We start from the raw sequence: 24,760 nt of genomic DNA, 5'->3' as shown, positions 1-24,760 counted from the left end.
TGTACAACCACAGAGCATGAATCATGCTCATCAGTAGAGATAGACCCAGCTTCCCCTCTCCAAATAAGTCAAAAAACAACCTTTGGATAAATTGTATTATTTAATGACAACAAAAGGCAGCTAAGATTGAGCTGCATGTTCAATACACACCACCAGAACTAAAACGATCCTGCATCTACAAAACTATTTTAAAGGTGAAAGGGGGCAAACAATTTACCAGCATAGTAAAATTAACGGTGCCCCTTCTGAACACACCAATTTAATGGATCTCAATACATTTAATTATCTACGCTTAGCTGAATCATGTTTGCTGTGGTTGTACCATGAGGGTCACCAGATGCACCGGCTTGACAACGCTTCATGCTTGATTTAGATTTGAAACCTCAATAATCTGCCAACAGAGTGTGTGTGTGTGTGCGTGCGTGTCAGTGTGGGAGTGAAAATAAAAAAGTGACAGAAATTTGACAGGATGAGACCTTTTGGTCTCTAACACCACCTCACATGGCGAGAAACGCTTTCTTGGAAATCAATTATGTAAATACTGAATTATGCAAATAGTACATTTGAATAAATCTATGTGTTTGGGGAAAAAAAGATTTTGGTGTGGTTTTCTACTTGGAGTCAGGAGTGGAGAGAGAGAGAGAGTGAGAGAGAGATGAGGAAAGAAGGCTAAAATGAGGATTAGGCTGGAGAATGTCACTGGCAGACACAGTTTGTGCAGTCAAACTCCTGATTTGGCTTTTTAATTAGAGAGAAAGAGTGGAATACAGAAAGGGAGGAGAAAATCAAAGCTTATTCACAGACAGCTCTCTTCCTATGTATCTCTATGGGAATAAGTACAGTAAGCAGATTCATCATATGTGCCAGTAATAAATGCAATCGGTACAGCTGAGTGCTTTCACCCCCGGTCTTGTTCTTGTTTGGTCGATGTTGATGCTTAGCTAAAACTCAACAGTGTTTGTGTGGTTTGTCTTCAAAGGCGCACTAAGTGATCCGTGTTCAATAATCTCTAGTATGCTTCTGTATCAAAATAAAGACGATGAGGTGCTTTAATAATGTACTGAATACATTTTTAACTTCTTTAGCTACAGGGAAATACAATTCCTTAACAGTCTACTAAATGACTGAGGAACTCAAAATCACAAAGCTGTTCCTTACATATTGTGCGCTCAATTTATGTACACCAAATTTTTATCCACCACATTTAAATAATTACCATTATTTGTTCCTTAGTTTTCATTAACATAAACAGCTACTAAACCAAAGTGAGTATAGACTGAGCAAATGATTTTTACTGGTTTGACTTTAATTTTTAAAGTAGCAGATTTGTTGTCTTGACATGTAGTGTCAAAATGTAACACAGCCTTCCTTCCCTCAAACACATACAGATGAAGAAGACCCACAAAATAGATGTCAATACACAGCGAAGATGAACAATGCATCAGAAAACCTGTACCCTCTGATTTCTATGTAAACCCACACACTGACAACATCTTATCCACGTAAAATACCTTTTTTACATCAACGCTCCACAAAAGCATTGATTTTTATTCAATTTGCACCGTGAATCAGCAAATCTATGCTACAGTTTCTTGACAGTGTCTTCTGGTGTACAGCACTGTAGGTGTCTACTCACTGCTGCCTAATATGGGAAACTTGTATGGGTGGGGAAAAACACTTCAACACCAAACCGATAAAGAAGTCTGAAACCGCTACCATAAGATGGTCTTGTGGATACAGAGAACAAGAGTTTCCAAGTCTGACAGTAAACATGTTAGAGCGTGCAGTTTTGGGGTGTAAACTGGACCCCGGAGCTTCTTTTCACTATCTACCAAATATCCCATCATAGCAGATATTATGGTTTGTTTCATAAACACTACAGTTGTGTCAGCTACTGCCAGTCTGCCTATAAGCAAAAATACACACAATTATGAAAAAAGCTAACTACACTTTTGGTACATCTGCTAGTCACCGATTTTGGTCCACAACAGCCTCATCATCTGAGTGTGGGACTAACTGAGGCTCAAACATGCTTGGCTGAATCGCACTATGCCAATGCTGGAGAGAGCAAAAAGCTAAAACGTAGCGCAAGCAGCAGTGATGGGCGGGGCGGAGGCCACATCCAGAATTTCTCAATGAGGGCAAGAGAGCTGATCTGTATCCAGCCCCTTTTAGAGACTTTTCTAATATGTGGGAAAGTCTTGTTAAACAAAATTTTAATCACAGCTGAGTATTTTTTGCATACTTTAAATGTTTCTTGAGAGGGACTTTAAGTTTTTGCCAGCACTACACCAAGAGGCATACAGGTCTCTGCATGTGTCAGAGGGTTAACACATAAACTTAAAATGCACAGCCTCCATCAGAGTAGGACAGCAGTTCAGTTACATATGCACAAATCACCACATTAACACCTGTGGGTGCTTTGTACACCTGCATGCACCCACCAAAAATCACATGAACTCATACGCGCAGTACACAGTACAGCAGAAGTACCGGAGGCATGAATTGGTTAGTCTAGCTGCTTGCTCATTAAATGTGAGTTCTGATCACATAGTCGGGGGAGGTTAAATGAATTAGCACTTCATCATCAGCCTGCTTTCACACCACAGACTGTCACACAGACAGACAGAGAAACAGAGACTGAAACAGACAGAGAGGTAGAAAGAGGACAGGGAAAGAGAGATCCTGGATGAGTAAGAGGAATAGGTTTTGTTAATAAGAGAATAAAGGAAGGAGGAATGGGAGAAGATAAGAAAGACAAGGGTAGTAACGAAAGAGAAACAACATCAGGCATTTTCTATTTTCTCATTTACTTACTGTGGCTCATTCACTTGCTCAAATTTCTTCAAATTTAGCCTAAAATAGTGATTTTCAGTATAATTAAACATCATTGCTGTCTCGGTATTGGAAAAAATGTATTGACAATAGAAAGGCACTGTTTGGTTGCACTGGTCTTTGATTAGTTCTAGCTATTTTAACCCACAACAGGAAAAGGTCAAGAATGTTATTTTACATTTTCAACAAAACCGGATCTCCCTGAATTCAGAAAGAATTCAGGGATTATTTGTGAATGCACTGCTTCAGTAAATAATTACTATCACCAGAAAATACAACAAAGACGCAGTACATGATTTACTGCACCCATAAGATGAAGCAATACCATATTACATACAACAAGCAGAAACACAATGTCTCATTAAAATGTTTGAGTCATCCGTGCACTAATACAAGGTCTGGATATTGGTCAAAACCTTCAAGGTATCAACTGAACTAAGCAGCACCCAGCAATAACAAAACTCAATTCAAACTGCTTTCAATCCTTTTTGTACCCAGATTTTAAAAAAGACTATTTATATGGTTTTGCGTGCAGCCAATCAACACAAAGCTTTTTTGATTTACTGTGACATGTGATTGCCTCACGACCACAGCAGCTACAAACCACACAGCCTGTGGTGTGGTGATGTCAAGTGCGGTGTATTTGATGGAGCTGGCAGTTCAGTGTGCCAAGTGAGTTGTACCAATCCTGTGAATGCATCTATTGACACAGCGGGTACTGAATAAAGTAGCGTAAAAAAGGTATCCAATGAAGTTCTCTTTTGATATTGGTATCACACCAACTGAAATGTCTCCTGTGTGCCCAGCGTGTTGAACTGCGGTGGTCGACACAAAAATGCCAAAATGTGAATAGCCCTATCTAGAGCCAGTGTTTGGTTTGTCCATTGTGGGCTACTGTAGAAACATGAACTCCATTGAGGAGGAGCCACTCCATAGGCTACAGAAAGATATAAATGGCTCATTCAATGGTAATGAAAACATGATTCTTAGAGTCAGGCTATAAAAATTATATTCAATTTCTGACAACATTTTCCCTAAATTTTACACACTGGACCATTCATGTTACTGCTATTGGTAGGGGTATTTTTTAAACAATACACAACCCTAACTAATACTGGGCAACAGTAAAATGTGACATAAATAAGATGTTGTAGAATTCACAAGTTAAATGTTTATTTTGAAAACATGCTTTCCTTACAGACACTGAGTCTTTGTCACTTGGTAAACATAGGATATGATTCCACATGTTAAAAACAGATAGAATGATGTTTTTTACAATCCTAAAATAAAGTGCCGCCGACATCAGACATAAAATCAGTGTCATAAAACTGTCCACTGTCTTATTTATGACAGTGATAAATGCGACTTACCAAACTGCCTAGAGGATGAGAAATCTCATAAGTTCTAAAACCTTTGACTCATAATTTAATTGTTCCAACATAAATCCTTATTCCCCCATATAAGAACAAACATCTGAGAAGCATTATTTCTACTTTGGATAATAAGTCTTGTCCAGCTGTCTCATTACATCACGACGGCTCTCTGATGGGAGAGGTATTCCACTCCTACACATTTGTCCTTTGAACCGACAGGATTTGTGCTAGGCGCCGACTCCCTCCCCTTACTGCTCTGCACCGATCAAAATCTCCTCAGCCGGTGAACGCTCTGCTCGTCAGCAATTACCGTCGTTTGAGACGATGGGGGAGCACTGTACGTGTGTGCACATGTGTGTGAGTGAGCGTGAGCGTGCACAAAGGGCTTAGCTGCTTTAACATGCAGAAAAGATGTCAAGTCTGTGATTACACTTGCTGATAACAAGTGGTTTATCCGTGTGTGAATGTGTGAGTCTGAATTGCTGTTGTATTTTACATTGTCGGTTTCCATGGGAAAGAAATTCAGAGTTTATATCTCTGTTTGCAACTTCACAGGAAGTCACACATGCAGGCCCAAAAGCCATCGTTATGGAGTAGACCCCACTCAGTCTCAACACAAACCTCTCTCACTCATATGCCATATCTCAACTTGTTTTTCAATTCTTTCTTTTCCTTTTTCATTGATCCATGCTTCTCCTCTCCTCTGGATTCTTATATAAATTCTCTCTTCCTCTCTCTGTCTTTGACTAACAAGCAGCGTTAGCTATCTAGCTGGCTGGCTGTCGGAGTCAGACATCTGAATCTATTACTGTACCACGGTCCAAGTCTCTTCTCTCCGCCTTTCAGCTCCTATAGCCCATCCCTGTCCATGTTTCTCTCTCTCTGAGCTCGCTGGCCTAATGCTTCCATGTGCTTGCTGGCCTGCTGAGTATCTGCTTTTTCTTAAAACAAACCATTACTGGATGATGAATAGACAGTTAACGGATTCACGATGTTAAAGGGTGTCCATCTTACTGCTGTATTCACAGTGTGATTTGCATTGATTCCATAATCTGCTCAACAATGATGTGCTATCATCGACTGAAAAACAACAGTTTCATGGGTCTTATTTTAGATACATGTTGTCATTTTGGGTCAAGGGGAATAAAATCCATCCAGAGATTATTTCAGGATTGGCTGGATAGAGCTAAACCAACATGTCCATCTGGTGCTAGAAAGCAAACACTCAAAGCAGCTGAAGTGATATGAATTGACAGATTGATGTAACCACAGGCTAGCTGAGGGAGGAGGGATGAGATGGTTGGTAGCAATGTTTTATTTGCCTTGAAATCATAGACGATGTCTTTAAACATACCGAAGGTTAAATAATATCTAGGAGTGCCTACACTATATGTACTAATAGAGAATGGAGATAAAGGAAACACTTAATTAAAAAACGTATGAATGAATAAATCAATAAACGGAAGAGCATTAGCTGAAACAACAGTACACAGATCTATTGGAGAGCTTTATATGTGGTGATCATACACAGATGCCTGAGACAGCAGGGGGCCTGCTGGTTAGCGAGAACATCTTGTAACTGAAAGGCTGCATATTCAGTGTAAAACACAACATTTCAACCCCTGTCAAGTGTCATTTCCTTGTGTTTCTGCGCAGCAGCAGCAATCCAATACTGTTAACATGTGTGGCATCATCCGCTGTGGTCTGAGTGTTTGTCATCTCAGGTCTGACTTAAATGAATGTCGGAGCTTCTCACCATGGTTTTCATCATCTTTCTTTTGGACAGTGTCAAATGCTTCGCTGTGAGTCATCATTCACACACACACACACACACACACACACACTAAGGATGGGGACTGAGGGGTTGAAAAGAGAAAGATAAAAAGATGAGAGTGAGAGGAGGAGGAATAAATGCTGGGAGAACATGTTGCCCAGGAGCACATGTTGCTGTGCAGAACACGCATCCATCCTGCTTTTTATACCCCGGGAAAACCTAAAATGCTACAACAATGCCATCTAGTGACTATTTATGAGGTTACATCCTGTTTCCTTACAACGCTTAAAAACCTCACTCATCCAGGTACTGCATTTGCAAACCTATTCCCCCAAATATGCAGCCATATTAAGTCAAAATGTCATGCGGCAAAAGAAACAATGTGGGTCTGACTTCTTAGCAAGGGAATTAAAACACCTAAACTAAAAATTCACCAAATTCCTACTAAATCAGCACAATCTGACAGTCATTTACTACTATAACATGAAAAAACTACCTGATTTGCTGTTTAACTGCCTACACAACAATCTGGCAAGGTTGTTAAAAGATGGAGGAGGTGTGAGAAAACAGGGACATCAGGAGTGACCAAATGAGCACATCAACTTTCAGACACACATTTCAGCTCAAACTGTACAGCCCACAAAATTCTCGTATCGAGGTACCATTATTTACAATTGAAAATAGGATGCCAGTTTCTTCTCTCAAAATGTTAGGCTTCATTACAATGAAATCTTAGCCAAACTGACTACATCGTGTGAAACTGTGATCATGGGGAAAATACGGTGGACTGAACAGCAGTTTTTGAAAATATATTACTTTAATGATGCATTTGTGGGAGTCAAGGAAACGTCTCTCCTGGGTTTGAATAAACTGAAGAGGAGAAACAAAGAGCAAAGTAGTATGATGCAGGAGTAACCTATTTTCTACAATAAAACTGAATTGAATATTGCCTCTACAGTTAATAAACTTCTAGATGGGGTAGAATAAAACAGAGGTGACGGGAATTAAAGTAACTTAAAATGATCCAGAGATATTCAAAATCCAAATATGACATATACATATCTACTAATACAAAAACCTTTTAAATAACAATTGTTACATTTGTAACACTGGACACTTGTCACTTTGGCTTGAATCTGTGTCTTCTCCAGACACCACATGGCCCCACATGGACCCTTTCTACTAAACTAGTCATAATTAAAACTATACCCTCTATCATTGTTCACCATCACTGTTTTCTTATTGCAGGCAGCAGACAGAATCTAGCTTTAAATATACAGGATGAAAGGCAAATCAGCTGACAGGTTATAAACATTCACTGCCAACCCCAAACAGGTAGTAAAGTCTATTCTTCTCACCCACCTAGGAAGCCTCTGAAATTCAATAGCTTAAAGCAGAAGCTTGTTATTACCTGTGTGTGCGAATGTGTGTGAGTTGCTCAGCGCTGAATGCCTGTGCATACTAATAGCATTTTGTTTGCAGCACGAATGACACCTCTGAGGCGGAGAGAATAGTCGGGGGAGGAAAACAAACACAGGAGGTGCTAATGAAAGAAAGGAGAGGTGAAGAGACGAGGTGTTAATGTAACTTGTCATCTCTTCCGTGTCTTCGCTCAAGGTGTAACTGTTAAGGCCTGAATGTCGTCTCAGAACAACATAGGATGACATGTCGAAAAAGCCGAGTTGCATGTACTTTTTTAAGAGCACTTTTGTAGTCGGGGTGAGAAGCTTGGCATCGTAGGGACAAATGAACATATGGAGTAGAAGTAGCAGTTGGTGGACTAAACAGGCAACAACTGAAAGGTATGGATAATAAAATGTCAGAGAACACACACACTTTAAATTAAAATGGTAGCATGAAGTTATAGAGATATTCAGCAGCTATAGGCCCTAATCAGTCACTGCAAGTGTTCAGAACTTGATCCTGATTTCAGCGGCACTAGTTCGTCTCTGAGATCCCAGCACTTCTCCTGTTCATACTTGGCTTATCTCACTGGTGGAACATTAAAAGGGAGTTTTTCTACACTTTCCAAACACTTCTGTGATAGGAATGCAGAGTTTCCCACACATTTATTTATTTGTGGTGGTAACATTTTTGGAGTGGAACTATTCATTAAGAGCACTGTTGAAATATATATACTGTTTGCTACTGATTGCACCACACTGGGCACAGGTGGAGCAGCAGAATGCCCGGTGCAGTGAAAGTGAAACTTAACTGCTAATTTGATTTTAGCAACAGCTGCTCCTCTCATCAATCGATCGGATCGGCTCTGACCAGATCGACAGATCAATGATTCACCCTGTGAGTCAAGCTCATTCTAAAACTGCTGCTGAGGGGAATATGAACTTATGACAAGTTATGCCGACTGTGCTTTCTCGGACCTGCAAAAACGTCCAAATTTAGAAAGGGGACACAAAATGATTTTAAAAAATGGCCAAACTTGCTACTTCCAGTTTAGTGACTGGAATTGGGATAAAATGACTCAACTATGTGGTTCATCTAGACTTTCAAAATGTAAAAGTATTGAATAGATTTAATCCTAAAAGCCAATCAAGTTATTTTGTGGGAGTTGTGATGCAATTTTTTTTTTAATTTACAGCTGTGTCTCTTGGCATGTAAGTCAATGGGAGAAGATCTTTTTGGGATGCAGGGTATGCCATGACTGTGTAATTTCAGTGTTTGGTCATTACGAAAATCTGCTTCAAAGCCTGCTGCACTTCCTGAGGGCTTATATAGTGTGCATATCTGCTTTCCTCCTTGACTACCAGTCAGCTTTTTTTACACATACTTCATTTAAAATAATAAAGTTTTCATCTCTTGAAGGGTCATTGTGACTAATAATTATAATTACAATAATTGTGTACAGTATACCAGGATACCGTAATACCACCAAAATCATACTACGACAAGTCATACTGTTGCATCCCTACACGGATAGAATTTACATAATCAGATGCTACAATGAAACAGATTTTTGTACAAACAAATATGTAAATACTGTGGTACAAAATAAACTTAATATGCAAAACACTAAAAGAATATATTATTGACTGAACTGTGGATGAACCAAGCAGATATTCCAGACAACACACACACACACACACACACACACACACACACACACACACACACACACACACACACACACACACACACACACACCTCTGATGTAAATCGACACTGAGCCTGTTTAACGTGCAGGTATGCACATATACAGACGCAGATATATATATACACACACAAATAGTCCCAGCGGTGGCGGCTGGCGCTGAGACAGGAGTAAATGGCTAATGTGAGTGTTTGTGACAGGCAGCCTGAGGCAGTGTGGGGAGCAGCTCAGCTCTCTGACAGGTGTTACCTCCACACCCCCTCACCCCTTCCTCACCCAAACACTAATGCACAGGCTGCCTGCTGGGGAGTAAAGAGTGCACGTGGGGAAATCGGCTGGGGGGGTACACGCTATATATGCGTTTGTGTATTGTAATAGCGTCACAATAGTATGTGTGTGATTGCATATCTGTGTGTGTCTTCTCCTCTGGGGAATAACGCAGCTCCCAAACTGCTCAAAGTGGAGCGTTTTACGAAGGAATGGGGAAAGAGAGGGGGTGGAGAGACTTTTTCTTTAAGGCATCCAGCTGTGTTGTTGCCGTTGGATGCAAAGTCGATGGAAAATGCAAAGAGGAGAGGGAAGCCCACCTGCTAAGCGGAGATTCTGATAGCGACGGAGCTCTTGAATCAGATTCCCAGGTGCTTTCAATCTACTCAAAAGCTGAAGCAATGCAACAAAAATATAGTACATCAATCTCCTTAATCATTAGAGTGAGTGAGAGTATGCTAGTTCTTTTTTTTATCTTTTTTTTTGTGGTGGAGGGGGGCAATGTGTTCGTCAGCTAAGCAGAAAAAAAGGTGAGACCAAACAGGAAGGCCAGGTGAGAAAGAGGAAAAGGTGGGAAGTGAAAGGTGCTGGAGGGCAGTCACATTAACAATCAAGCCATATGCTGTCTAGGTTTCTCACATACATCTACTTCAATTCTAGCCATAACTAAAAACAGCAAAACCTGCCCCTTCCTTTGGTTAAACTTGCAAGCCAAACCCCAAGCTTCTTTTCCATTACACACACACACACACACACACGCACACAGAAGAAACCTCTGATCCAAGTGTTGACAATAAGACACTCAACCTGTCAAACAGAACCATCACCAATGACAGAGCTGGGTCACTACTTATTCTCTTCTCTTTAAAACAACAGACAGAATAAACCTTTAAGGTGTCTCCCCACTTCTGCACACACAAACACACGTCCTCTCACACACACACACTGACAAGCTGTATTGACTTGTCAAGTCAGAAAAAGTAGACAACAAAGCTGTGGGGTAAGAGTGTTTCAGTTTCACATTGGGATGCGACATCATTAAATGTTTGGAGCCCATATCAGCGTAAGCTAAGCCAGCGGCTTCATTCAGTATTCATTACAGCTCGCTGGCACCCTGAAAAGACACTGCAGGACAAATCAATTGGAGAGGAGTGAGAGAGAAAAATGTTGGAAATCCAGAGTTTCATTTGAACAAAGCAAAGCAAGTGAAAAAACACAGGGGAGGGAATCACAAATGAACAATTGGCAATAGATCATCAATATACATGTGACACACGCTTGTTAAACGTACAAATCACTGGCAATCACCTCTCTGGCTCTCACACACTGCACTGTTAATTGACTGTGTGTTTAGTGAACTGGCATTGTTCATGTTACCGTTTCTATCCAGTATTGAATACAGTCATTATCAATATAGTCTGTTGAAATAAATAAACATATGAATACTCCAACAGGCTAAAAGGACCAGAAAATTCTCTGCCCTGATAAAATACAGATAGTGTACATCTCCGCCATCATATTTATGTTGCTCCCACACCACACACATAATCTATTCAGTGGAGAGACTCTGTTATCAAACGTACTGTAACAGCTCCAGAACTGAGCGTTTTTAAGATACTGAAATAAAATATCTTATTTTTTTCCATTTGTCTTTGGTGCAATGACAATGACAATTAAACTGAATGTGAGCAAAGAGAAACCAGACTGAGGAAGCACTCTGCTGTGTGAGTGATAGCAAAATAGTGCAATCATTAAAACTTACAATAATGTAACAGAAGATGAGGCATCTCAACTTCAGTGTTGCTAACAATTAAACAGAAAGTAGAGAATAACCAGAAACCTTTGCCTTTACAATACAGAAACCAGGGCTGCAGACATACACCTTAATACTCCAATGATTCACCAGTGCTGAAGTCCAGAGGTGCCATTTAAAGTCTAAACAGTAGAGGGTGCTGGCCGACTAATACAAAAGGTTTTTTGAAAGAAAGGAAATCTAATACTCCTGCTAAGTAATGCAGAAATGTAAACCGGTAAAATGTGTGATCAAGTGATGTTTTAATTTTAGAACATTGTTTCTTAGCTAGATACAGATAAAGATTTGGTGTTTCTATACATATATATTGGAAAGTCTGAAAATTAAAAGAGCCATGCAAAACAAAGTAAAGAAAAGAAAATGCTCATTTTTTCATAATTAATGAAAAAAATGATCCTGTGTGGAGGAAAAACTGCTGTTTACCATTAGTGAGTATAATTTTGTGACATTTTAATGATTTCCATCCATCCTTGGCAATGCGTAACTATTTATTTGTTATTTAGAGTTATACTGAAACTTATATTCATGGTGGAACTGCTTTTATTATAGTGCTACATAAATCACAATGGTATAACTGGGCTAAGTTTTGGCTGAAACATAGCTGGTGCAACAGGCTGCAAGACATTAAGTGTGTAGACTGAATTTGCAAATTTTGTTCAAAAGAATCAAATGCACAGGAAATGTGTGCCTTTGTCTCCTGTGGCTCACTAGGAAACACAAAATACACAAGTTAAAGTACAGAAGTAAACTGTAATAGTTGTTTTGATCAATTTGATTGAATAAAAGCATAAGTAAGTCTTGTTTAAGGTACATGGTTACATGGTCAAAGCTGCTGTGTAAACACACATGGTTTGCTGTTTTGACAAACTGCTAATAAATCAGTCGTTTTGTGGCACATTTATCACAATAAAGTAAATCTCATGAAGCGCACCAATGGAAAACACAACTCTGACTCCTGGTATAGACCCAAAAAGCATCACTCACCAGTAGCTTGGCCTTTTCTTTCTCCTCATGGGCCTTTCCTTTCTCGATGAGGAGGGCAGGGGTCAGATCATCCAGTCCTGCAGTTGCTCCTATCTCTCTCTCCCTCTGAGCCAGTCTGGCCAACTGCTCCTGCACCAGGGCCTGTTCACGCTCAAAGCTGAAACAGAGTGAGATAAGAACTGTTTCAAACCTTTACCCCAATGAAAGTCTGCTAAACATGCAAGATCTTGTTCACACAGAGAGCTACCCAGCAAGGTCAGAGGGATATTGGTTTCTACACAAATACCAATAATTTTGGGTGAAGTTTCCAGAGCACAATAGGACAAAAAAAACATACTCTATGTATCGTTTGCATCAGTATCGTGAAAGTGGCAGAGTGGAAAATGCCCAAAACAACACTTGTACTGACTCAAAAAAGCTTCACTGACAATGCATCACAGCAGTTACAAAAATTGTCATTCATGAACTGTTGGTTGGAATCTAATTGTATTTCGTTAAAATCAAATTAGGTTAGGATTTATCATGAAGAAATAAAACCATGCAGTATTAAGTCACACTGCAAATATGCAATAGCACACACATAATATATAATTTCAGCAGTCTCTCATATAATGCAATCAAATCCAGCAAAGTTGTAAAATACTGCAGCCATAGACTTTATAGTCTCCACAAAAAAACACAATTATAAGCTTCACAAAAACTGCATTTATTGCAGGGCTATTGTATTGGGTTACCTGTAGCTCTTAGCCAAGAGCTTATTTATGTATCTTCCTAACTTTCTGCTGTATCAATGAGAACTGATCACATAATTTTAGCACAAAAACACCAGTGAAATCTAATGATATATTATGTCCAATAAGTTTTCAGCAGAGCATGAGAGTGACAGTGGGTAAGAATTACTGGACTTTCAAATGTGTAAATCTATAGAGGCTCAGGATAGTATACAAGCATTCCAGCAGCACAGCAAGATGCCTGCTATCCAGACAGAGTAAATCATTACGGGCAGCGCCGACAGGTCACTCAGCATGTTTATATATGTTCTCCATAAACATTGCACATTAGCATCAAGTGTCTACTATTCCATACATCTGTCACCTCCACTGGCTATTAGCTGCCTGTGTCAACACAGAGGTCCCAATTTAAAGCTATACTATGCTGGATTTTCCTAAAACACAATGTAAGACTCAAACAAATTAATTCCTCTCAGTCGTCTCCTTTAACACACCAGTAGTGTGTAGCAGTGTATTTATCAGCAGAGACCCTGCCCACTGCCTGTATTTTCTTATTTTGCTATGTTGGGGATGTTTGGGATGTTTATGCGTGTGTAGCCCCACAGCACGCAGGTGAGGTTGGGACTTTTATGAAAAGGTACCGACAAGGTGCAAGACTTTCAGCAGCATGCACGCAAGAGGCAGAGCGCCAAAAAGAATGCAAATATAGCTGAGTGAAATGCCAATCTCAGGTTGGCTTACACTTTGGCTAGCGATACTGTTTACAAATAGTAACCACCAATTCCTTAATAATATGCCTTTAGATATATAACAAATATATGTTAGGATCAAATATTCTGCACAAGGTGCAAAATTCAATTTGCATCTTTCGGAGGCATTAAATTCCAAGATAGCAAATGCCAATGCAGTATCATTATCCGCAGAGCTATGGGAAGCACTTCAGCTCATAAGGCTGGATAACAACTAAAAGCGACCTTGACATTATAAGTACCTACTTTTTGCGGATTTCCTCCTGTATTTCTGCGGCGGAGGGTCCTGTTGGTTTTGGACCTGAAAACAAAATGGAATAAATATCAATTCTATATGGATTAGTCTGCAGAACAGACTAGGTTGAGCAACAAATGTTTGCTGGTATATGAAGGGTTAACATCTGACCACTGTGACCAATCATGTTCCCTGTGAGAATGACATCTGCCTTAAAGAAATAATCCATTCCAAAAAAAAAAAGAAGAAACATCTATATTTAAAACCACATATTTGAGCAGCACAAACCGCATAAATCTGTAAAGTGTAAATCTCATAAATGTAACTACATAAAATACAAAGTTCAGGATTACTTAATTCTATCTTTTCTATAATGAATAATCTGAAAAAGTCACACAGTAGTTTAACTGAGCTTTATCCTGCTTCTGTTCTCATCTGTCACTGAATGAGGACATGTTTACTGACACAGTGGGCCTCCCAATGGGAGCTCTGTGAGAAAGTAAAGGTCTCTGACTGGGACTTACTTGGTGGTGGTTCGTGACTATCTGGTGGAGATGGTGGTGGCTTGTCGCTGTCAGACCCCTGAGAATCCCTCATTCGTCGGAGCACATCCTCTGAGAGCTGGATGGTGAATGCAAGGATTAACAGAAGTAGTGCACATAAACACAGTAACACAAACATATACAAGCCCCTCGGTGTGCATACCGGACAGCTGGAAAGCAGCAGATTAAAAGCAAGTTAAAAAGTTCATCATCCAGCCTGCTGAATTACCCTTGAGCAAATCACATGCTTGCCTACCAGCTCTAGATGTGCTGCAGTACAGCTGTACCTCACCTCTCTGACCCTCCTGAATAGTAAGACATGTGCCTACATATGAACGTGTTATTAATTTACCCTCCTACGGGACTGTTCATTATTTATGAGGGGCTGGGGATGGTGCAAAGGGGAGGAGGCATGTAAAATATAAATATAAAAATATAATTTTAAGCACCCGAGAGGGATTCTGGTTTTTATTTTGGCTTTGTAGAAGAATATACAACTTCAACTTGCGGTATTTTATATTTATTTTAAATACCCTCTGTCATGCACCCATTTTCTGCTGAAGTGCACACACAGTTTGTGATGTAAGGATTTGAATTTTCCTTTTAAAAAAATTTGGCTATTTGTTTTGGTGATAAATTAGCCATTTGTTTTGGCTCCCGCCTGTGCTATTTGCTCCTTGCATAAGCTCCAATACCCGCATTTAGTGTGAATATAATAAATCGTGGTTGTTAATGTTGAAAGAATGATCACATATTTTTCCAACAGTCCCTCAGGGACCCTCAAGGAAAATACTTGTAACTTTGGAAAGGTCACAATACAAAACAAGAAATTATGTCAAAACCCCAGACACACCAGTCCTCTAATAAATAAATAACGGCCCCTAACTTCAGCACCATTTTCCTGATTCAAATGTGAGAAACAGTTTCAATTTCTGTTTATGAAGCTGTTTCGTGACGTTTGCCATCAGCAAATCATTTATCATTAAATTAAATCATTAAATTTGGATACTCCTGACAACCCTGACAGCAGCGTATTGTTAACTAACTCTCTTGAACGTTGCTGACAGCAAATCTGTCTGACGCTTACGGTGAGCTGACGAAATTTCGCTTGCAATATGGCTGCGCAAATGCCAACTTTAATGGCATTTGACAACAAACCTACACGTCGTAACTCACCAGGCTGCTACATGGGTAAGTTAGTGAGCAACGGTATGTGGGCATAACGAAGAGGAGGGGGTGCGACTGGGTTCAGTTGAGGACATGGCAATGGGACCTGTCAGCTTTCCAGTGCACCTTGTACCGACTTCGCTACATAGCCTGCTAGCTTATCAGTATTAGCTTCAGTCGTCGTGCCAAACAGCACAACACAAACTTAGCTTCTGAATGTCTACAGCAGGATAAAACGTTATATCTACCTTCACTCCTTCAATTACTGTGACCTTCTCGTTCTCGTCCAGTCCGAATGACACTTTCCTGGAGGTGCTGCCATTACCTCCCATCTTCACCAGCTGTCCCGTTCCCACCCAATTAGAAAAAATAATTAAAATCTTGTCTGGTGTAATGACGGAGAGACATAAATGAGAGCGGACGGAGTCGCCGCCACAGCGACCGGTGGTTAAAACACTCCAATAAAGGTCAAACTGGCGCTACAGTATCCCCTGATCTCATTGGATAAAATAATTCGGAAGTGACGGGTAGATGGGAATTGTAGTCAAACTGTAGTCTGACTGATGTGCAGCTTCCTGAGACCAACAAAACATAAGCAAAAATAGATAAGAAGGACAGAAGGACAAACAGTCGTGTTATCAACACAGGAGGGAATATATGAAGAAAAAACCCTCTCCCAGAGTGTAGTTACCACAAGAAACCACAGAGTGGAGTCCTGTCCTTTAGATGTCCTGAAATACCTAAACCAGCCATTGTGTGGTATCGTTCTTCAACCTACTCATATCTATCTATGTCTGTCTGTCTATTTTTTGTTTGTTTTTCGTTTTGTTATTTATTTTGATTTAATGACTTGATGTTGTTATGTATATTTGTCTAGGAAAAATTGTTAATAAGGACCAAAATAAACTACCATTACCATTATATGTTTCCAACCGCAAAGTCACTATAGAAATATAATAGCCTAATATCTGACTGGAACTATCTAAAATGTCAATAAATACATTCCCGATGCAAACATTTCTGATAAACTCCCAGAACAGACAAATGAAAGAGTCCATGGTTTATCTGTAGGTCACTGAATGGTCAAATACATTGCATTAATATGGGTTGAATATTATACAATCAATGCACTTAAATAAAAAGGCAATTTACAGATCATTTGCAAAATGATTTCAACATCAAAAATCTTGCCTATGAAGAAAGAGGACTTTTTTACCAATGCACCTTGTGAACTCATGTCATGAATCACATCACTGATTTCCCAAACACTATTCTAACTCCAATTTTATGCAGCAGTTATCACCAACACTCAAATTTCAATATATAATATTTCTAAGAGTCAGGCAAATACTGTAATTTCTTGGAAATACACAACTTCATCACTGCATTGTTGCTTCAACATGATGAAAAAATAAATGTATCTATATCTTCTGCATACAGGTCACCGCTACCTATGAATACTGCTAGCTTAAACACAGTAATCCATTCATACCGAACATAGAGCATTTTCAAGTGGAAATATATATATTTCCTTGGTAGGAATAACTAAATATGGTATGAGGTGGCTTAAAAAGTCATGTATGACTTTGCAGGAATGTCAATGGGTGTGACAAGAACTGATTTCGTGAGCTGAACCAAGATGCAAGCCTAAAACTGATCAGAGAGGAAACTTTTTTCCTTGACGCAGTCGCAAAATCACCCGTCCTTCACACACACCAGTCACCGGAGCGTGTCTTGCTCCGGGGAAATTTAAAGTAAGTCTCTATATAAATAAACAATGTCCACATCATCATATGATGCCATAAAATTGAGCAATATTGTTTAAGGGGTAACTTGAGCACGGGTAATGACAACTGCGGAAATTCTGAACACAGGAAATTAAAAAAAAATACTAACTTTGGAATAGCAACCCTTTTGCAGCAAGCAGAGCAGAACTATGCTGATATGGAATGAGGGCATGTTTAATCTGGAATACACAAAAATCCTTAATAACACAACAACCATTATGACTATGGAGCTAATAAATGTGCTTTCAGTAGCAAGAATGATTCATCTGGTATGAGAAATGAAAGCAAAAGCCCAAAAAATAAATTAAAAAGGAGTGAAATGGCAGATAGCTCGAGACACTATTTGAGAGCAATCTAGATGGTCTGTGAACTTCAGTGTGAACACACTGCCTGTATTAAGGAGTTGCTGTTTTCATTATCCTATTGCAGTGACACACATCACGCTCAAACCTTTCACTTGTTCACAGACGGGATGGCGTCTATTTCAGAGGACAAAGTACGCCTATCAAAGTTAATTAGCACTAGTCCTTGCCCTGTGTCGAGAGGCACGGCGATTCAGTAATAAATGATTAGCCAGTTGAGTCACAAATCTAATACAAGGCAGCAGATAACAATTTCAGCTGAGATGCTGTTATTCAAAGCTTTTGGTGGGAATGTGCAGATGTTGAGTTGCCATCAAAAAAATGTTAAAGACTCGGGTGCTTTAAATGGATTTTAAACGTCATTACTGAAGGTTAAGCAGTTGATGCATGATGCTGGAATGACAAGAAAATGTGCCGAGAGACGAGTCGGTAAGCTCCCACATTTAAGAGCCCGTTGAACAGAACGGAGTCTGACGGGGCCGCAATCAGGGACAGTACTCCTAGTGTGGAGCTACAGCAGCAGTGCACTCTGGCAACAGTGTTACAAATGCAGTTGCTAAATTCATAGTCCTCCACATAATTGGCTAGCAAAGGTCTGTCCTTAAGTGTCCACTTGTTAACTTATCCTGGCGTCAAACCATGATTACCCGTTCTTGGTTTCCAACTGTTTTGTTCTGCATTTTTTGACCAACTCCTCTGAGCGCCACCCTGCATTACACACCACATACATACAACATTAAAGTGGAGCTGTATAACACCCTCTCTTCTTCCTCTCTCCTCTTCATTCTTTCACGCATTGACAGGTCTCCAGCGTTCAGCTTCTATACTGTTAATGCTGCTGGACCCATAGGGCCCGGAGGCGACATCATCCAAGTATGCTCCAACCATACGAGAGCTGCCGGACCAGAGCCATCGATCTGAGTGGAGGAGTAGAACAGGCCCTGGTCAGTCAGCTCTTTGCGGCCAAGGGTTGTAGCGACCGTCGGTGGAAGGTGGACGTCACTTTCATCCGGTTCGTCCACCTGTGACTTGTAGGAGAACAGGATCTTGGGCTCTGAACTGTGGAATAAAAGGAAAGCGGTGACAGAAAGGAGGTCAGCTGTCCGAAGGGCTGCTATGATGTATTCTGTGTATTTTGTATTTTAGTTTGTACAAACCCAAAGAATCCCTTGAGGAATGTGACATAAATGAGCGGAGCAAAGGCAGAGAAGTACAGGAAGGTGGTGACATCCACACAGCTGGTTTAGAAGAGACAAAAATAAAGACAAGTTTCACACTGTGTAAACAGGCATACTAAAGGGTACATTCGATATTTTTAACGGTGGACCGTTTTTCCCCATCTTTCTGAGTCTAAGTGACTGATAGGGACAACAGTTTTTGAAATTGGTCAAGTATTGCGTGAGACTGCTGCAGCCTAAACAGGCTGCAATGTAACCAGTCAGAGCATTTGGGTACTGTCAATTTTTTTATTTTTTTTTTTTTAAAGTGCTTGTTTTAGCCTCTGACAGGCTCAGACTGTTATAATAATAATCATCTGACAACATTATGGACACTATTCCTACACAGATGGATTTTTTTTTGTTAAAGGTTAAGATCCTTTTGTTTAACCAGAGACAGCTCTCAAATTACTATCACCAAACCCACCAGACTGCATTCAAAAACAGTAATTTTATTATTGTCAAACACACTTCACATTCAAAGTTGAGAGGAACAAACATCTTTGGTTTGTCTTTCCACTATTCCAACAATCACCAACTCTGGTTTAGTTGAAGTAATTTTTTTAATTCACCTACTTAGAGGATGGCTTTATCCAAAACGTTTTTTTTTTAATCTACAAAATTATACTTAAAATATTGTTTATTTATATGGAGTCTGGTGGGGTTGGTGATGAGGATTTCGGGTCTGTTTCTGGCTATTCAAAGAGGATCTTACTCTGTCTCTATAAAGGATCCTTTCCATAATGTTGTCCATCACTTGGAATAATAATCTGAGTCTGTCAGTGGCAAAAACAAGCACTTTTAATAGATGTAAATTGATGGTGCCCAAATGCCCCAAGTGGTTACATTGGAGCCTTTCTCACAGCTGCCAGCAGCACAGTTTCTCTAAAACTGGACCTATTTAAAAAAAGTTTATTCCCATTAGTCAGTCACAAAAACATGGGGAAATAGGGTCCAGGTTAAAAAACAATACCAGAGTTACAGGACTTAATGATTATCATCAGCTTCAGCAAACACAACCAATGGATTTCTGCCAAAAGGAAAACGTCTGTTATGTTCTCATCCACATAGGACCTTCCAAAACAGAGTCATCCCTCTAATTGCAACCCAGCCAAACAAAAACAGCCACCCAGGCATTTTTCTAAGCAGTGTGTGTTGCAAATCTATTCAATTTATCCTCTTCTACCTAAAATACTTATGTGGGTCCATTTATTCATATATATATATATATATATATATATATATATATATATATATATATCAATAGGATATATACTCAAAGGATTATACTGACCAGAGTCCCTCTATGATTCCGGCACACAGCAGGGCACTGCCCAGGCCCTGGACGAGGTTCAGTAAAGACAGGATGGCAGCATATATACATAGAAACTCCTCTTAGCTGGACAAAGGAAACAAAACAACAATTAATTGGCAACAGAGGACAAATGTTTTCAATTATACAGCATTGTGTGGTGGGAAAAAAAGCCCAACATTAAGAAAGCAGCACATCTTCCTGGATTACTTAGAATAAATGATATATACTGCAAATCTTTAAACCTTTTGCATCTAATTTCTCATCTTTGCTGCAATGAAATCCATAACTTACATGGAAGAGATATCCTCTCCCTCACTGGAGTTTTAGGCAAGATCACAATCAAAGAGTACACCTATAAAGAGGGATTACATCATCAGTCAATTATTATATACAGTGACAGACTATTTGTAAAGTACGGTTTTTGTTTTAGTTCATATGCTTTTCTTCTGCTGTATAGTTACAGATTACTGACCAAAAAGAAGAAGCAAGAACTGGCCAACCAGAAGTGCCTTCCTCCGTGTCCATAGATGTTAAAGTCCTCAGCAGACAGGTGGCTGTCTGGATACAGGATCTCTAGTGTGCCCTAGAACAAGATCTCATTTATTGCAATTGAATTAAGACAACATAACAAAACGTCCCACTGTGTGATGTTCAGTGAAGTTTTTAACACTATTTAACCTCTTATCATCCATTATTACCTGTGTGATGGAGTAGCCCAAAGCAAGCACAGCAGTGATAGCCAGCACTCGCTTTATACTGGACTTACTCTCCAGGTGACTGATAAATGAACACAGAAAGAGGCTTTACAGGAACAAAATCTGTGCAAATTCACTAACATTCATTATTAGATTCAGGGCTGAACAGGATCATTAGAAACCAAACATTTTGAAACAGATGCTTCATGTCATGAGACAGAAACAATGGTACACATATACAGTAAATGAGAACTGAAACCAGGAGAGCCAACAAACCAAAAGCCAGTCCCAGGATGACAACACTGAGCTCGATAGCCAGCAAGAAGAAACGGGTGATTTCCCACAGCACCTGAAGAGACAACAAACATCATGGGATCCACTGTGACAAGCGCAAACAAGCTGTGTTGTAACACATATTGACCCTGGAACATATGCACAGCTTTATAAGTCAGGCCACACTCTAAAGCATTATATAATCATGTGTATTTTTTGTCTTCAACAGCGCAGCCATGACAGTATGCTACGGGAACAGCAGGCCCATAGGGATCTGTCTGGTATGTGAGGAATGTCAGCCATGCCTTTCCTTTTGGACATGAAAGCCAAACAAAGTCATGCTGAAGCTCATATCGACCCCTCTGGGTATTCAATAAAAGGGGATATGGTGACTGCTATTTCAGTGTGGCCAAAGTATTTATGCTAGGGCTGCAATCTGTAATGTACCACCTGTAAATAAAAAAAGGTTGGAACTACTTACACCGTTGAAATGAGAGAGACTCAAACTTTAATTGGAAAAATAAAATAAAATAAAATAAAAAGTTTACAAAGGAGTATATCAACTGAACCATTTCCTCCAGGCTGTATATCTCACCACACTAAAAGTAGATCCTCTTCTAAAAGGACATTATTTTCTGTAGTTTACAGTAAACATGAACGTCTTGTGACAAGCACAGCTCAGATTATGTTCCCAGCAAAAGAAAGAGAAGAGTAACTTTTTTTTTTAAAAAAAAAAAAAAAAAGAAGAAGAGAGTTGCAAAATTTAACTAGCCAGATTTTTATTGTTGCACAACCATGAGCTGTGGGGATTTACTTAAGGTCCAATCAGTAACTATTTTGATCGTATATATGTCCATGTTGACATCTTTGAATTACTTTGAAGTAATTCCAGAAAACATTACTTTCTGTTGTTTCAATTTTGAATAAGCCTTTTTCTTTTCCCACGATTAACGACACAAACATGTTTTTTTTATGTTTCCTGTGCTTACTTTGTCTATGATGGTGGCAGCACTGGATGCACTGACAGTCATGGACACTACGGCCCGGGTAATCCCAACCGCTGCTACAACAAACACCTGCAAAATACAGTGCAAAACATGTTAGACAATATATACCAATCTGTCTTCTCAACACAAGAAAAAATGTCCTGGAGTAGAACTGGAGGAAAAGCATAGGTGATAGCGACAATGCACTGGTTCACTGGTGATATACAGCTGAGTTAATTCTGGCCTGCCAAGCATTCTCTAGAGTTTTGATTGTTTTTTTACCATTACTGTAATGGTAACCTAAATAGACAGAGGCAGTACATTTTGGAAACAAAGAGTAAGGACTTGAATGGAGATGGAACAGATTATAAAGCGAAACAGTAAATGAGAAAGACACTTTTGAGCAAGTCTTTCTGCAAGGTTGTTTGTCTTGTTGTCAGACAAAAGTTAAAGGTATTAACAGGTGTACTGTCCCTTGGCATGGCGCCAAGCTCAAGATAATTACTTTGATTACAGGTTATTAATGTTTCCGTCTTTTGTGTCTTACCAGCAAGTAAAAGGTGACAAAGATGGGGCTGGAGGTGAGTCTTATCTTTGCCCTGGCTGAGGGCAGCTTCCACATCAGGAATACAAAGAAGGCCACATTAGGCACAGTAGTAAAATGTCCCAGAACCGCACTCTAAGACAGAGAGATGAATGTGAATGTGATAATACAGAAGTTTCTGAAAAAATAATTAGATCTATGCAGTATATATTTTGTGCAGTTTGTTGGATATTCACTTAAAATAGTGAGGGTTTTTTTTTAGTCTTTCATAGATTTCAGCGATTTCTTCTACTGTATGCTGAGGAATACCTGGAGTCTCCGATGTCCTCGTACAGAACTTGTAGACATTTGTGAGGCTTGGTGATGTTGGCTTCAGAGTCAGGTTGCCAAGTTGGGAATGTTGATGTGTTCTCAAATGGTGTAGGTGAAATACTGCCATTGTACTGAGCAAACCTAACTACAGCAGTCACTGTGGGTAGCATGGTGTTGGACCCTGAGGGAGGAAAAAAACCTGGTTATGTCAGATATTAACCGGAATTTTATTACTTATACCACTACATCAGCTGATGCTGACTTTTAAGTCATCATACTAACAGTTTCCTCTTTTTGGGGAAAGGTTCTGGTTGTACAGTAAAGGGACGGCCCTTTGGTGACATAAAAGGGTGCAGACTCCTTTTATATTATAAACATATGTATACCGAGCCTGACTTGTATGTCATGTGAGCACAGCAAAACATTTGAGAAACTGAAAAAGCTGCTGCCTCAGTTAGTGGTGCAGAGGTTTAAGACTTTAGGAGGTGTGCAACTGTTGCACTGTTGTACCAGGCAGGCACCCGTCACAGCTTTCCCCACTTCAAGATAAACATTATGTAACAGGATCGGCTGCTTTATCAGCAATGTGTGGTGTTAAATGTCAAATCTCAAACGATCAAACCGATCTCATCGTGTCTCAGCATTTATTTACTCAACAGTTGGATAATTAAAATGATAAAATAGCTACCTATCCATAACAGTAACATTTAACAACATATGACAGAAAGGTTTTAATTCTAGACCGCTCTTGCTGGTGTAGGTTTAAGATGACAATGGGGAGCTAGTTAGTTATAACGTGATGTTGATTAGACTAACGAAGGAATCCTTCATATGATTAATCCCGATTTTTTTCGGTTGGTATTACAGGGGATTTCAGACGGTAGCTAACGCTGCTACTTGCAGCTAACGACGCTCGCAGTTTAGGTTGTTTTTATAGCAACGATATTCTCAGCGCTTTCCTTAGAGACAATCAGAGTGATGATGGCAACGCTAACGAAAAATGTGGCTTGGAAATCGATATTATGTACCCCAGCTAAAAAGCCGCTTGGCTTGCGTTAGCATCAAAACAAACGTGACACTACAGCGAGAGCAATGACGCTGACCCAGAGAGCTTCAAGTGCTCAAAATAATCACTTACCGATTCAGTAGACTCGGATTCAAAGGTACAACTGCTGGAAAACGTTTTATAAATAATATAAGTTCAGCACATGCTGTCATACACCATGTAATCGACCAGTAAATGGATCACCGATACTGGACATGGCTATACCGGACAGTTTCGTTAACAAAATTTCCCAGCGAGGTCAGCTGACACTCTCACCAAACAAGCGGAGGAAGTCTCGCGAGATGACATTGTGACGTATGTGGGGGTTTTTCCTCGAGAGAGAAAGAGAGAGAGAGAGAGAGAGGGGCAAGCTGTTCCCCCTAGCGTTAAACTTAAACATTTTAAAATGCTTTTTTTTTTTTTTCTCTTTTTCGATGGTAGTATTTGCTCTCTTTTGTACATGTTACTTTTCAAGTGGGTTTGCTCATTTATGCCCTTGAAATAAGATTTCTTTAGTATGGGAGAAGAAGGACCAATAAAAGGTTGTGGTAAAGTTTGTCATTTATTTATTCAAATTGGGGCAATTAAATACAAATTACCAGAGTGACATCTCCCAAAGATGTCAAAGAAGGGGTAATAATATGA

General features: G+C 39.6%; 2 protein-coding genes across 3 annotated transcripts in view; both read right to left on the bottom strand.

Annotated features, from left to right (window-relative positions):
* Positions 1 to 16,062, bottom strand: part of LOC121954162 (MICOS complex subunit mic25a-like) — a 63,183-nt gene extending 47,121 nt beyond the window's left edge. The window contains exons 1-4 of one of the 2 annotated variants that reach the window (XM_042501520.1): positions 15,828 to 16,062; positions 14,395 to 14,491; positions 13,882 to 13,936; positions 12,156 to 12,312 (exon numbers count right to left, since the gene is read on the bottom strand). In XM_042501520.1, coding sequence (XP_042357454.1) covers positions 12,156 to 12,312; positions 13,882 to 13,936; positions 14,395 to 14,491; positions 15,828 to 15,911 — 393 coding nt within the window. In that variant the 5' untranslated portion in view covers positions 15,912 to 16,062. The remainder of the gene's footprint in view (positions 1 to 12,155; positions 12,313 to 13,881; positions 13,937 to 14,394; positions 14,492 to 15,827) is intronic. The other variant, XM_042501514.1, reaches the window with a different exon arrangement.
* A 1,605-nt stretch (positions 16,063 to 17,667) lies between these two features.
* LOC121960530 (transmembrane protein adipocyte-associated 1 homolog) lies at positions 17,668 to 24,384 on the bottom strand. The gene is given in 14 exon segments (XM_042510289.1): positions 17,668 to 18,627; positions 18,630 to 18,787; positions 18,886 to 18,966; positions 20,240 to 20,322; positions 20,325 to 20,344; positions 20,552 to 20,612; positions 20,733 to 20,843; positions 20,959 to 21,037; positions 21,231 to 21,304; positions 22,218 to 22,304; positions 22,762 to 22,868; positions 22,871 to 22,893; positions 23,068 to 23,251; positions 24,209 to 24,384. Coding segments are annotated over 13 exon segments (1,167 nt in total). The 5' UTR covers positions 23,241 to 23,251; positions 24,209 to 24,384; the 3' UTR covers positions 17,668 to 18,517.
* Between the last annotated feature and the right edge of the window lie 376 nt (positions 24,385 to 24,760).

Source organism: Plectropomus leopardus, chromosome 2 (assembly GCF_008729295.1).
Source record: "Plectropomus leopardus isolate mb chromosome 2, YSFRI_Pleo_2.0, whole genome shotgun sequence".
Classification (NCBI taxonomy): domain Eukaryota; kingdom Metazoa; phylum Chordata; class Actinopteri; order Perciformes; family Serranidae; genus Plectropomus; species Plectropomus leopardus.
This window is presented reverse-complemented; position numbering and strand designations above follow the sequence as displayed.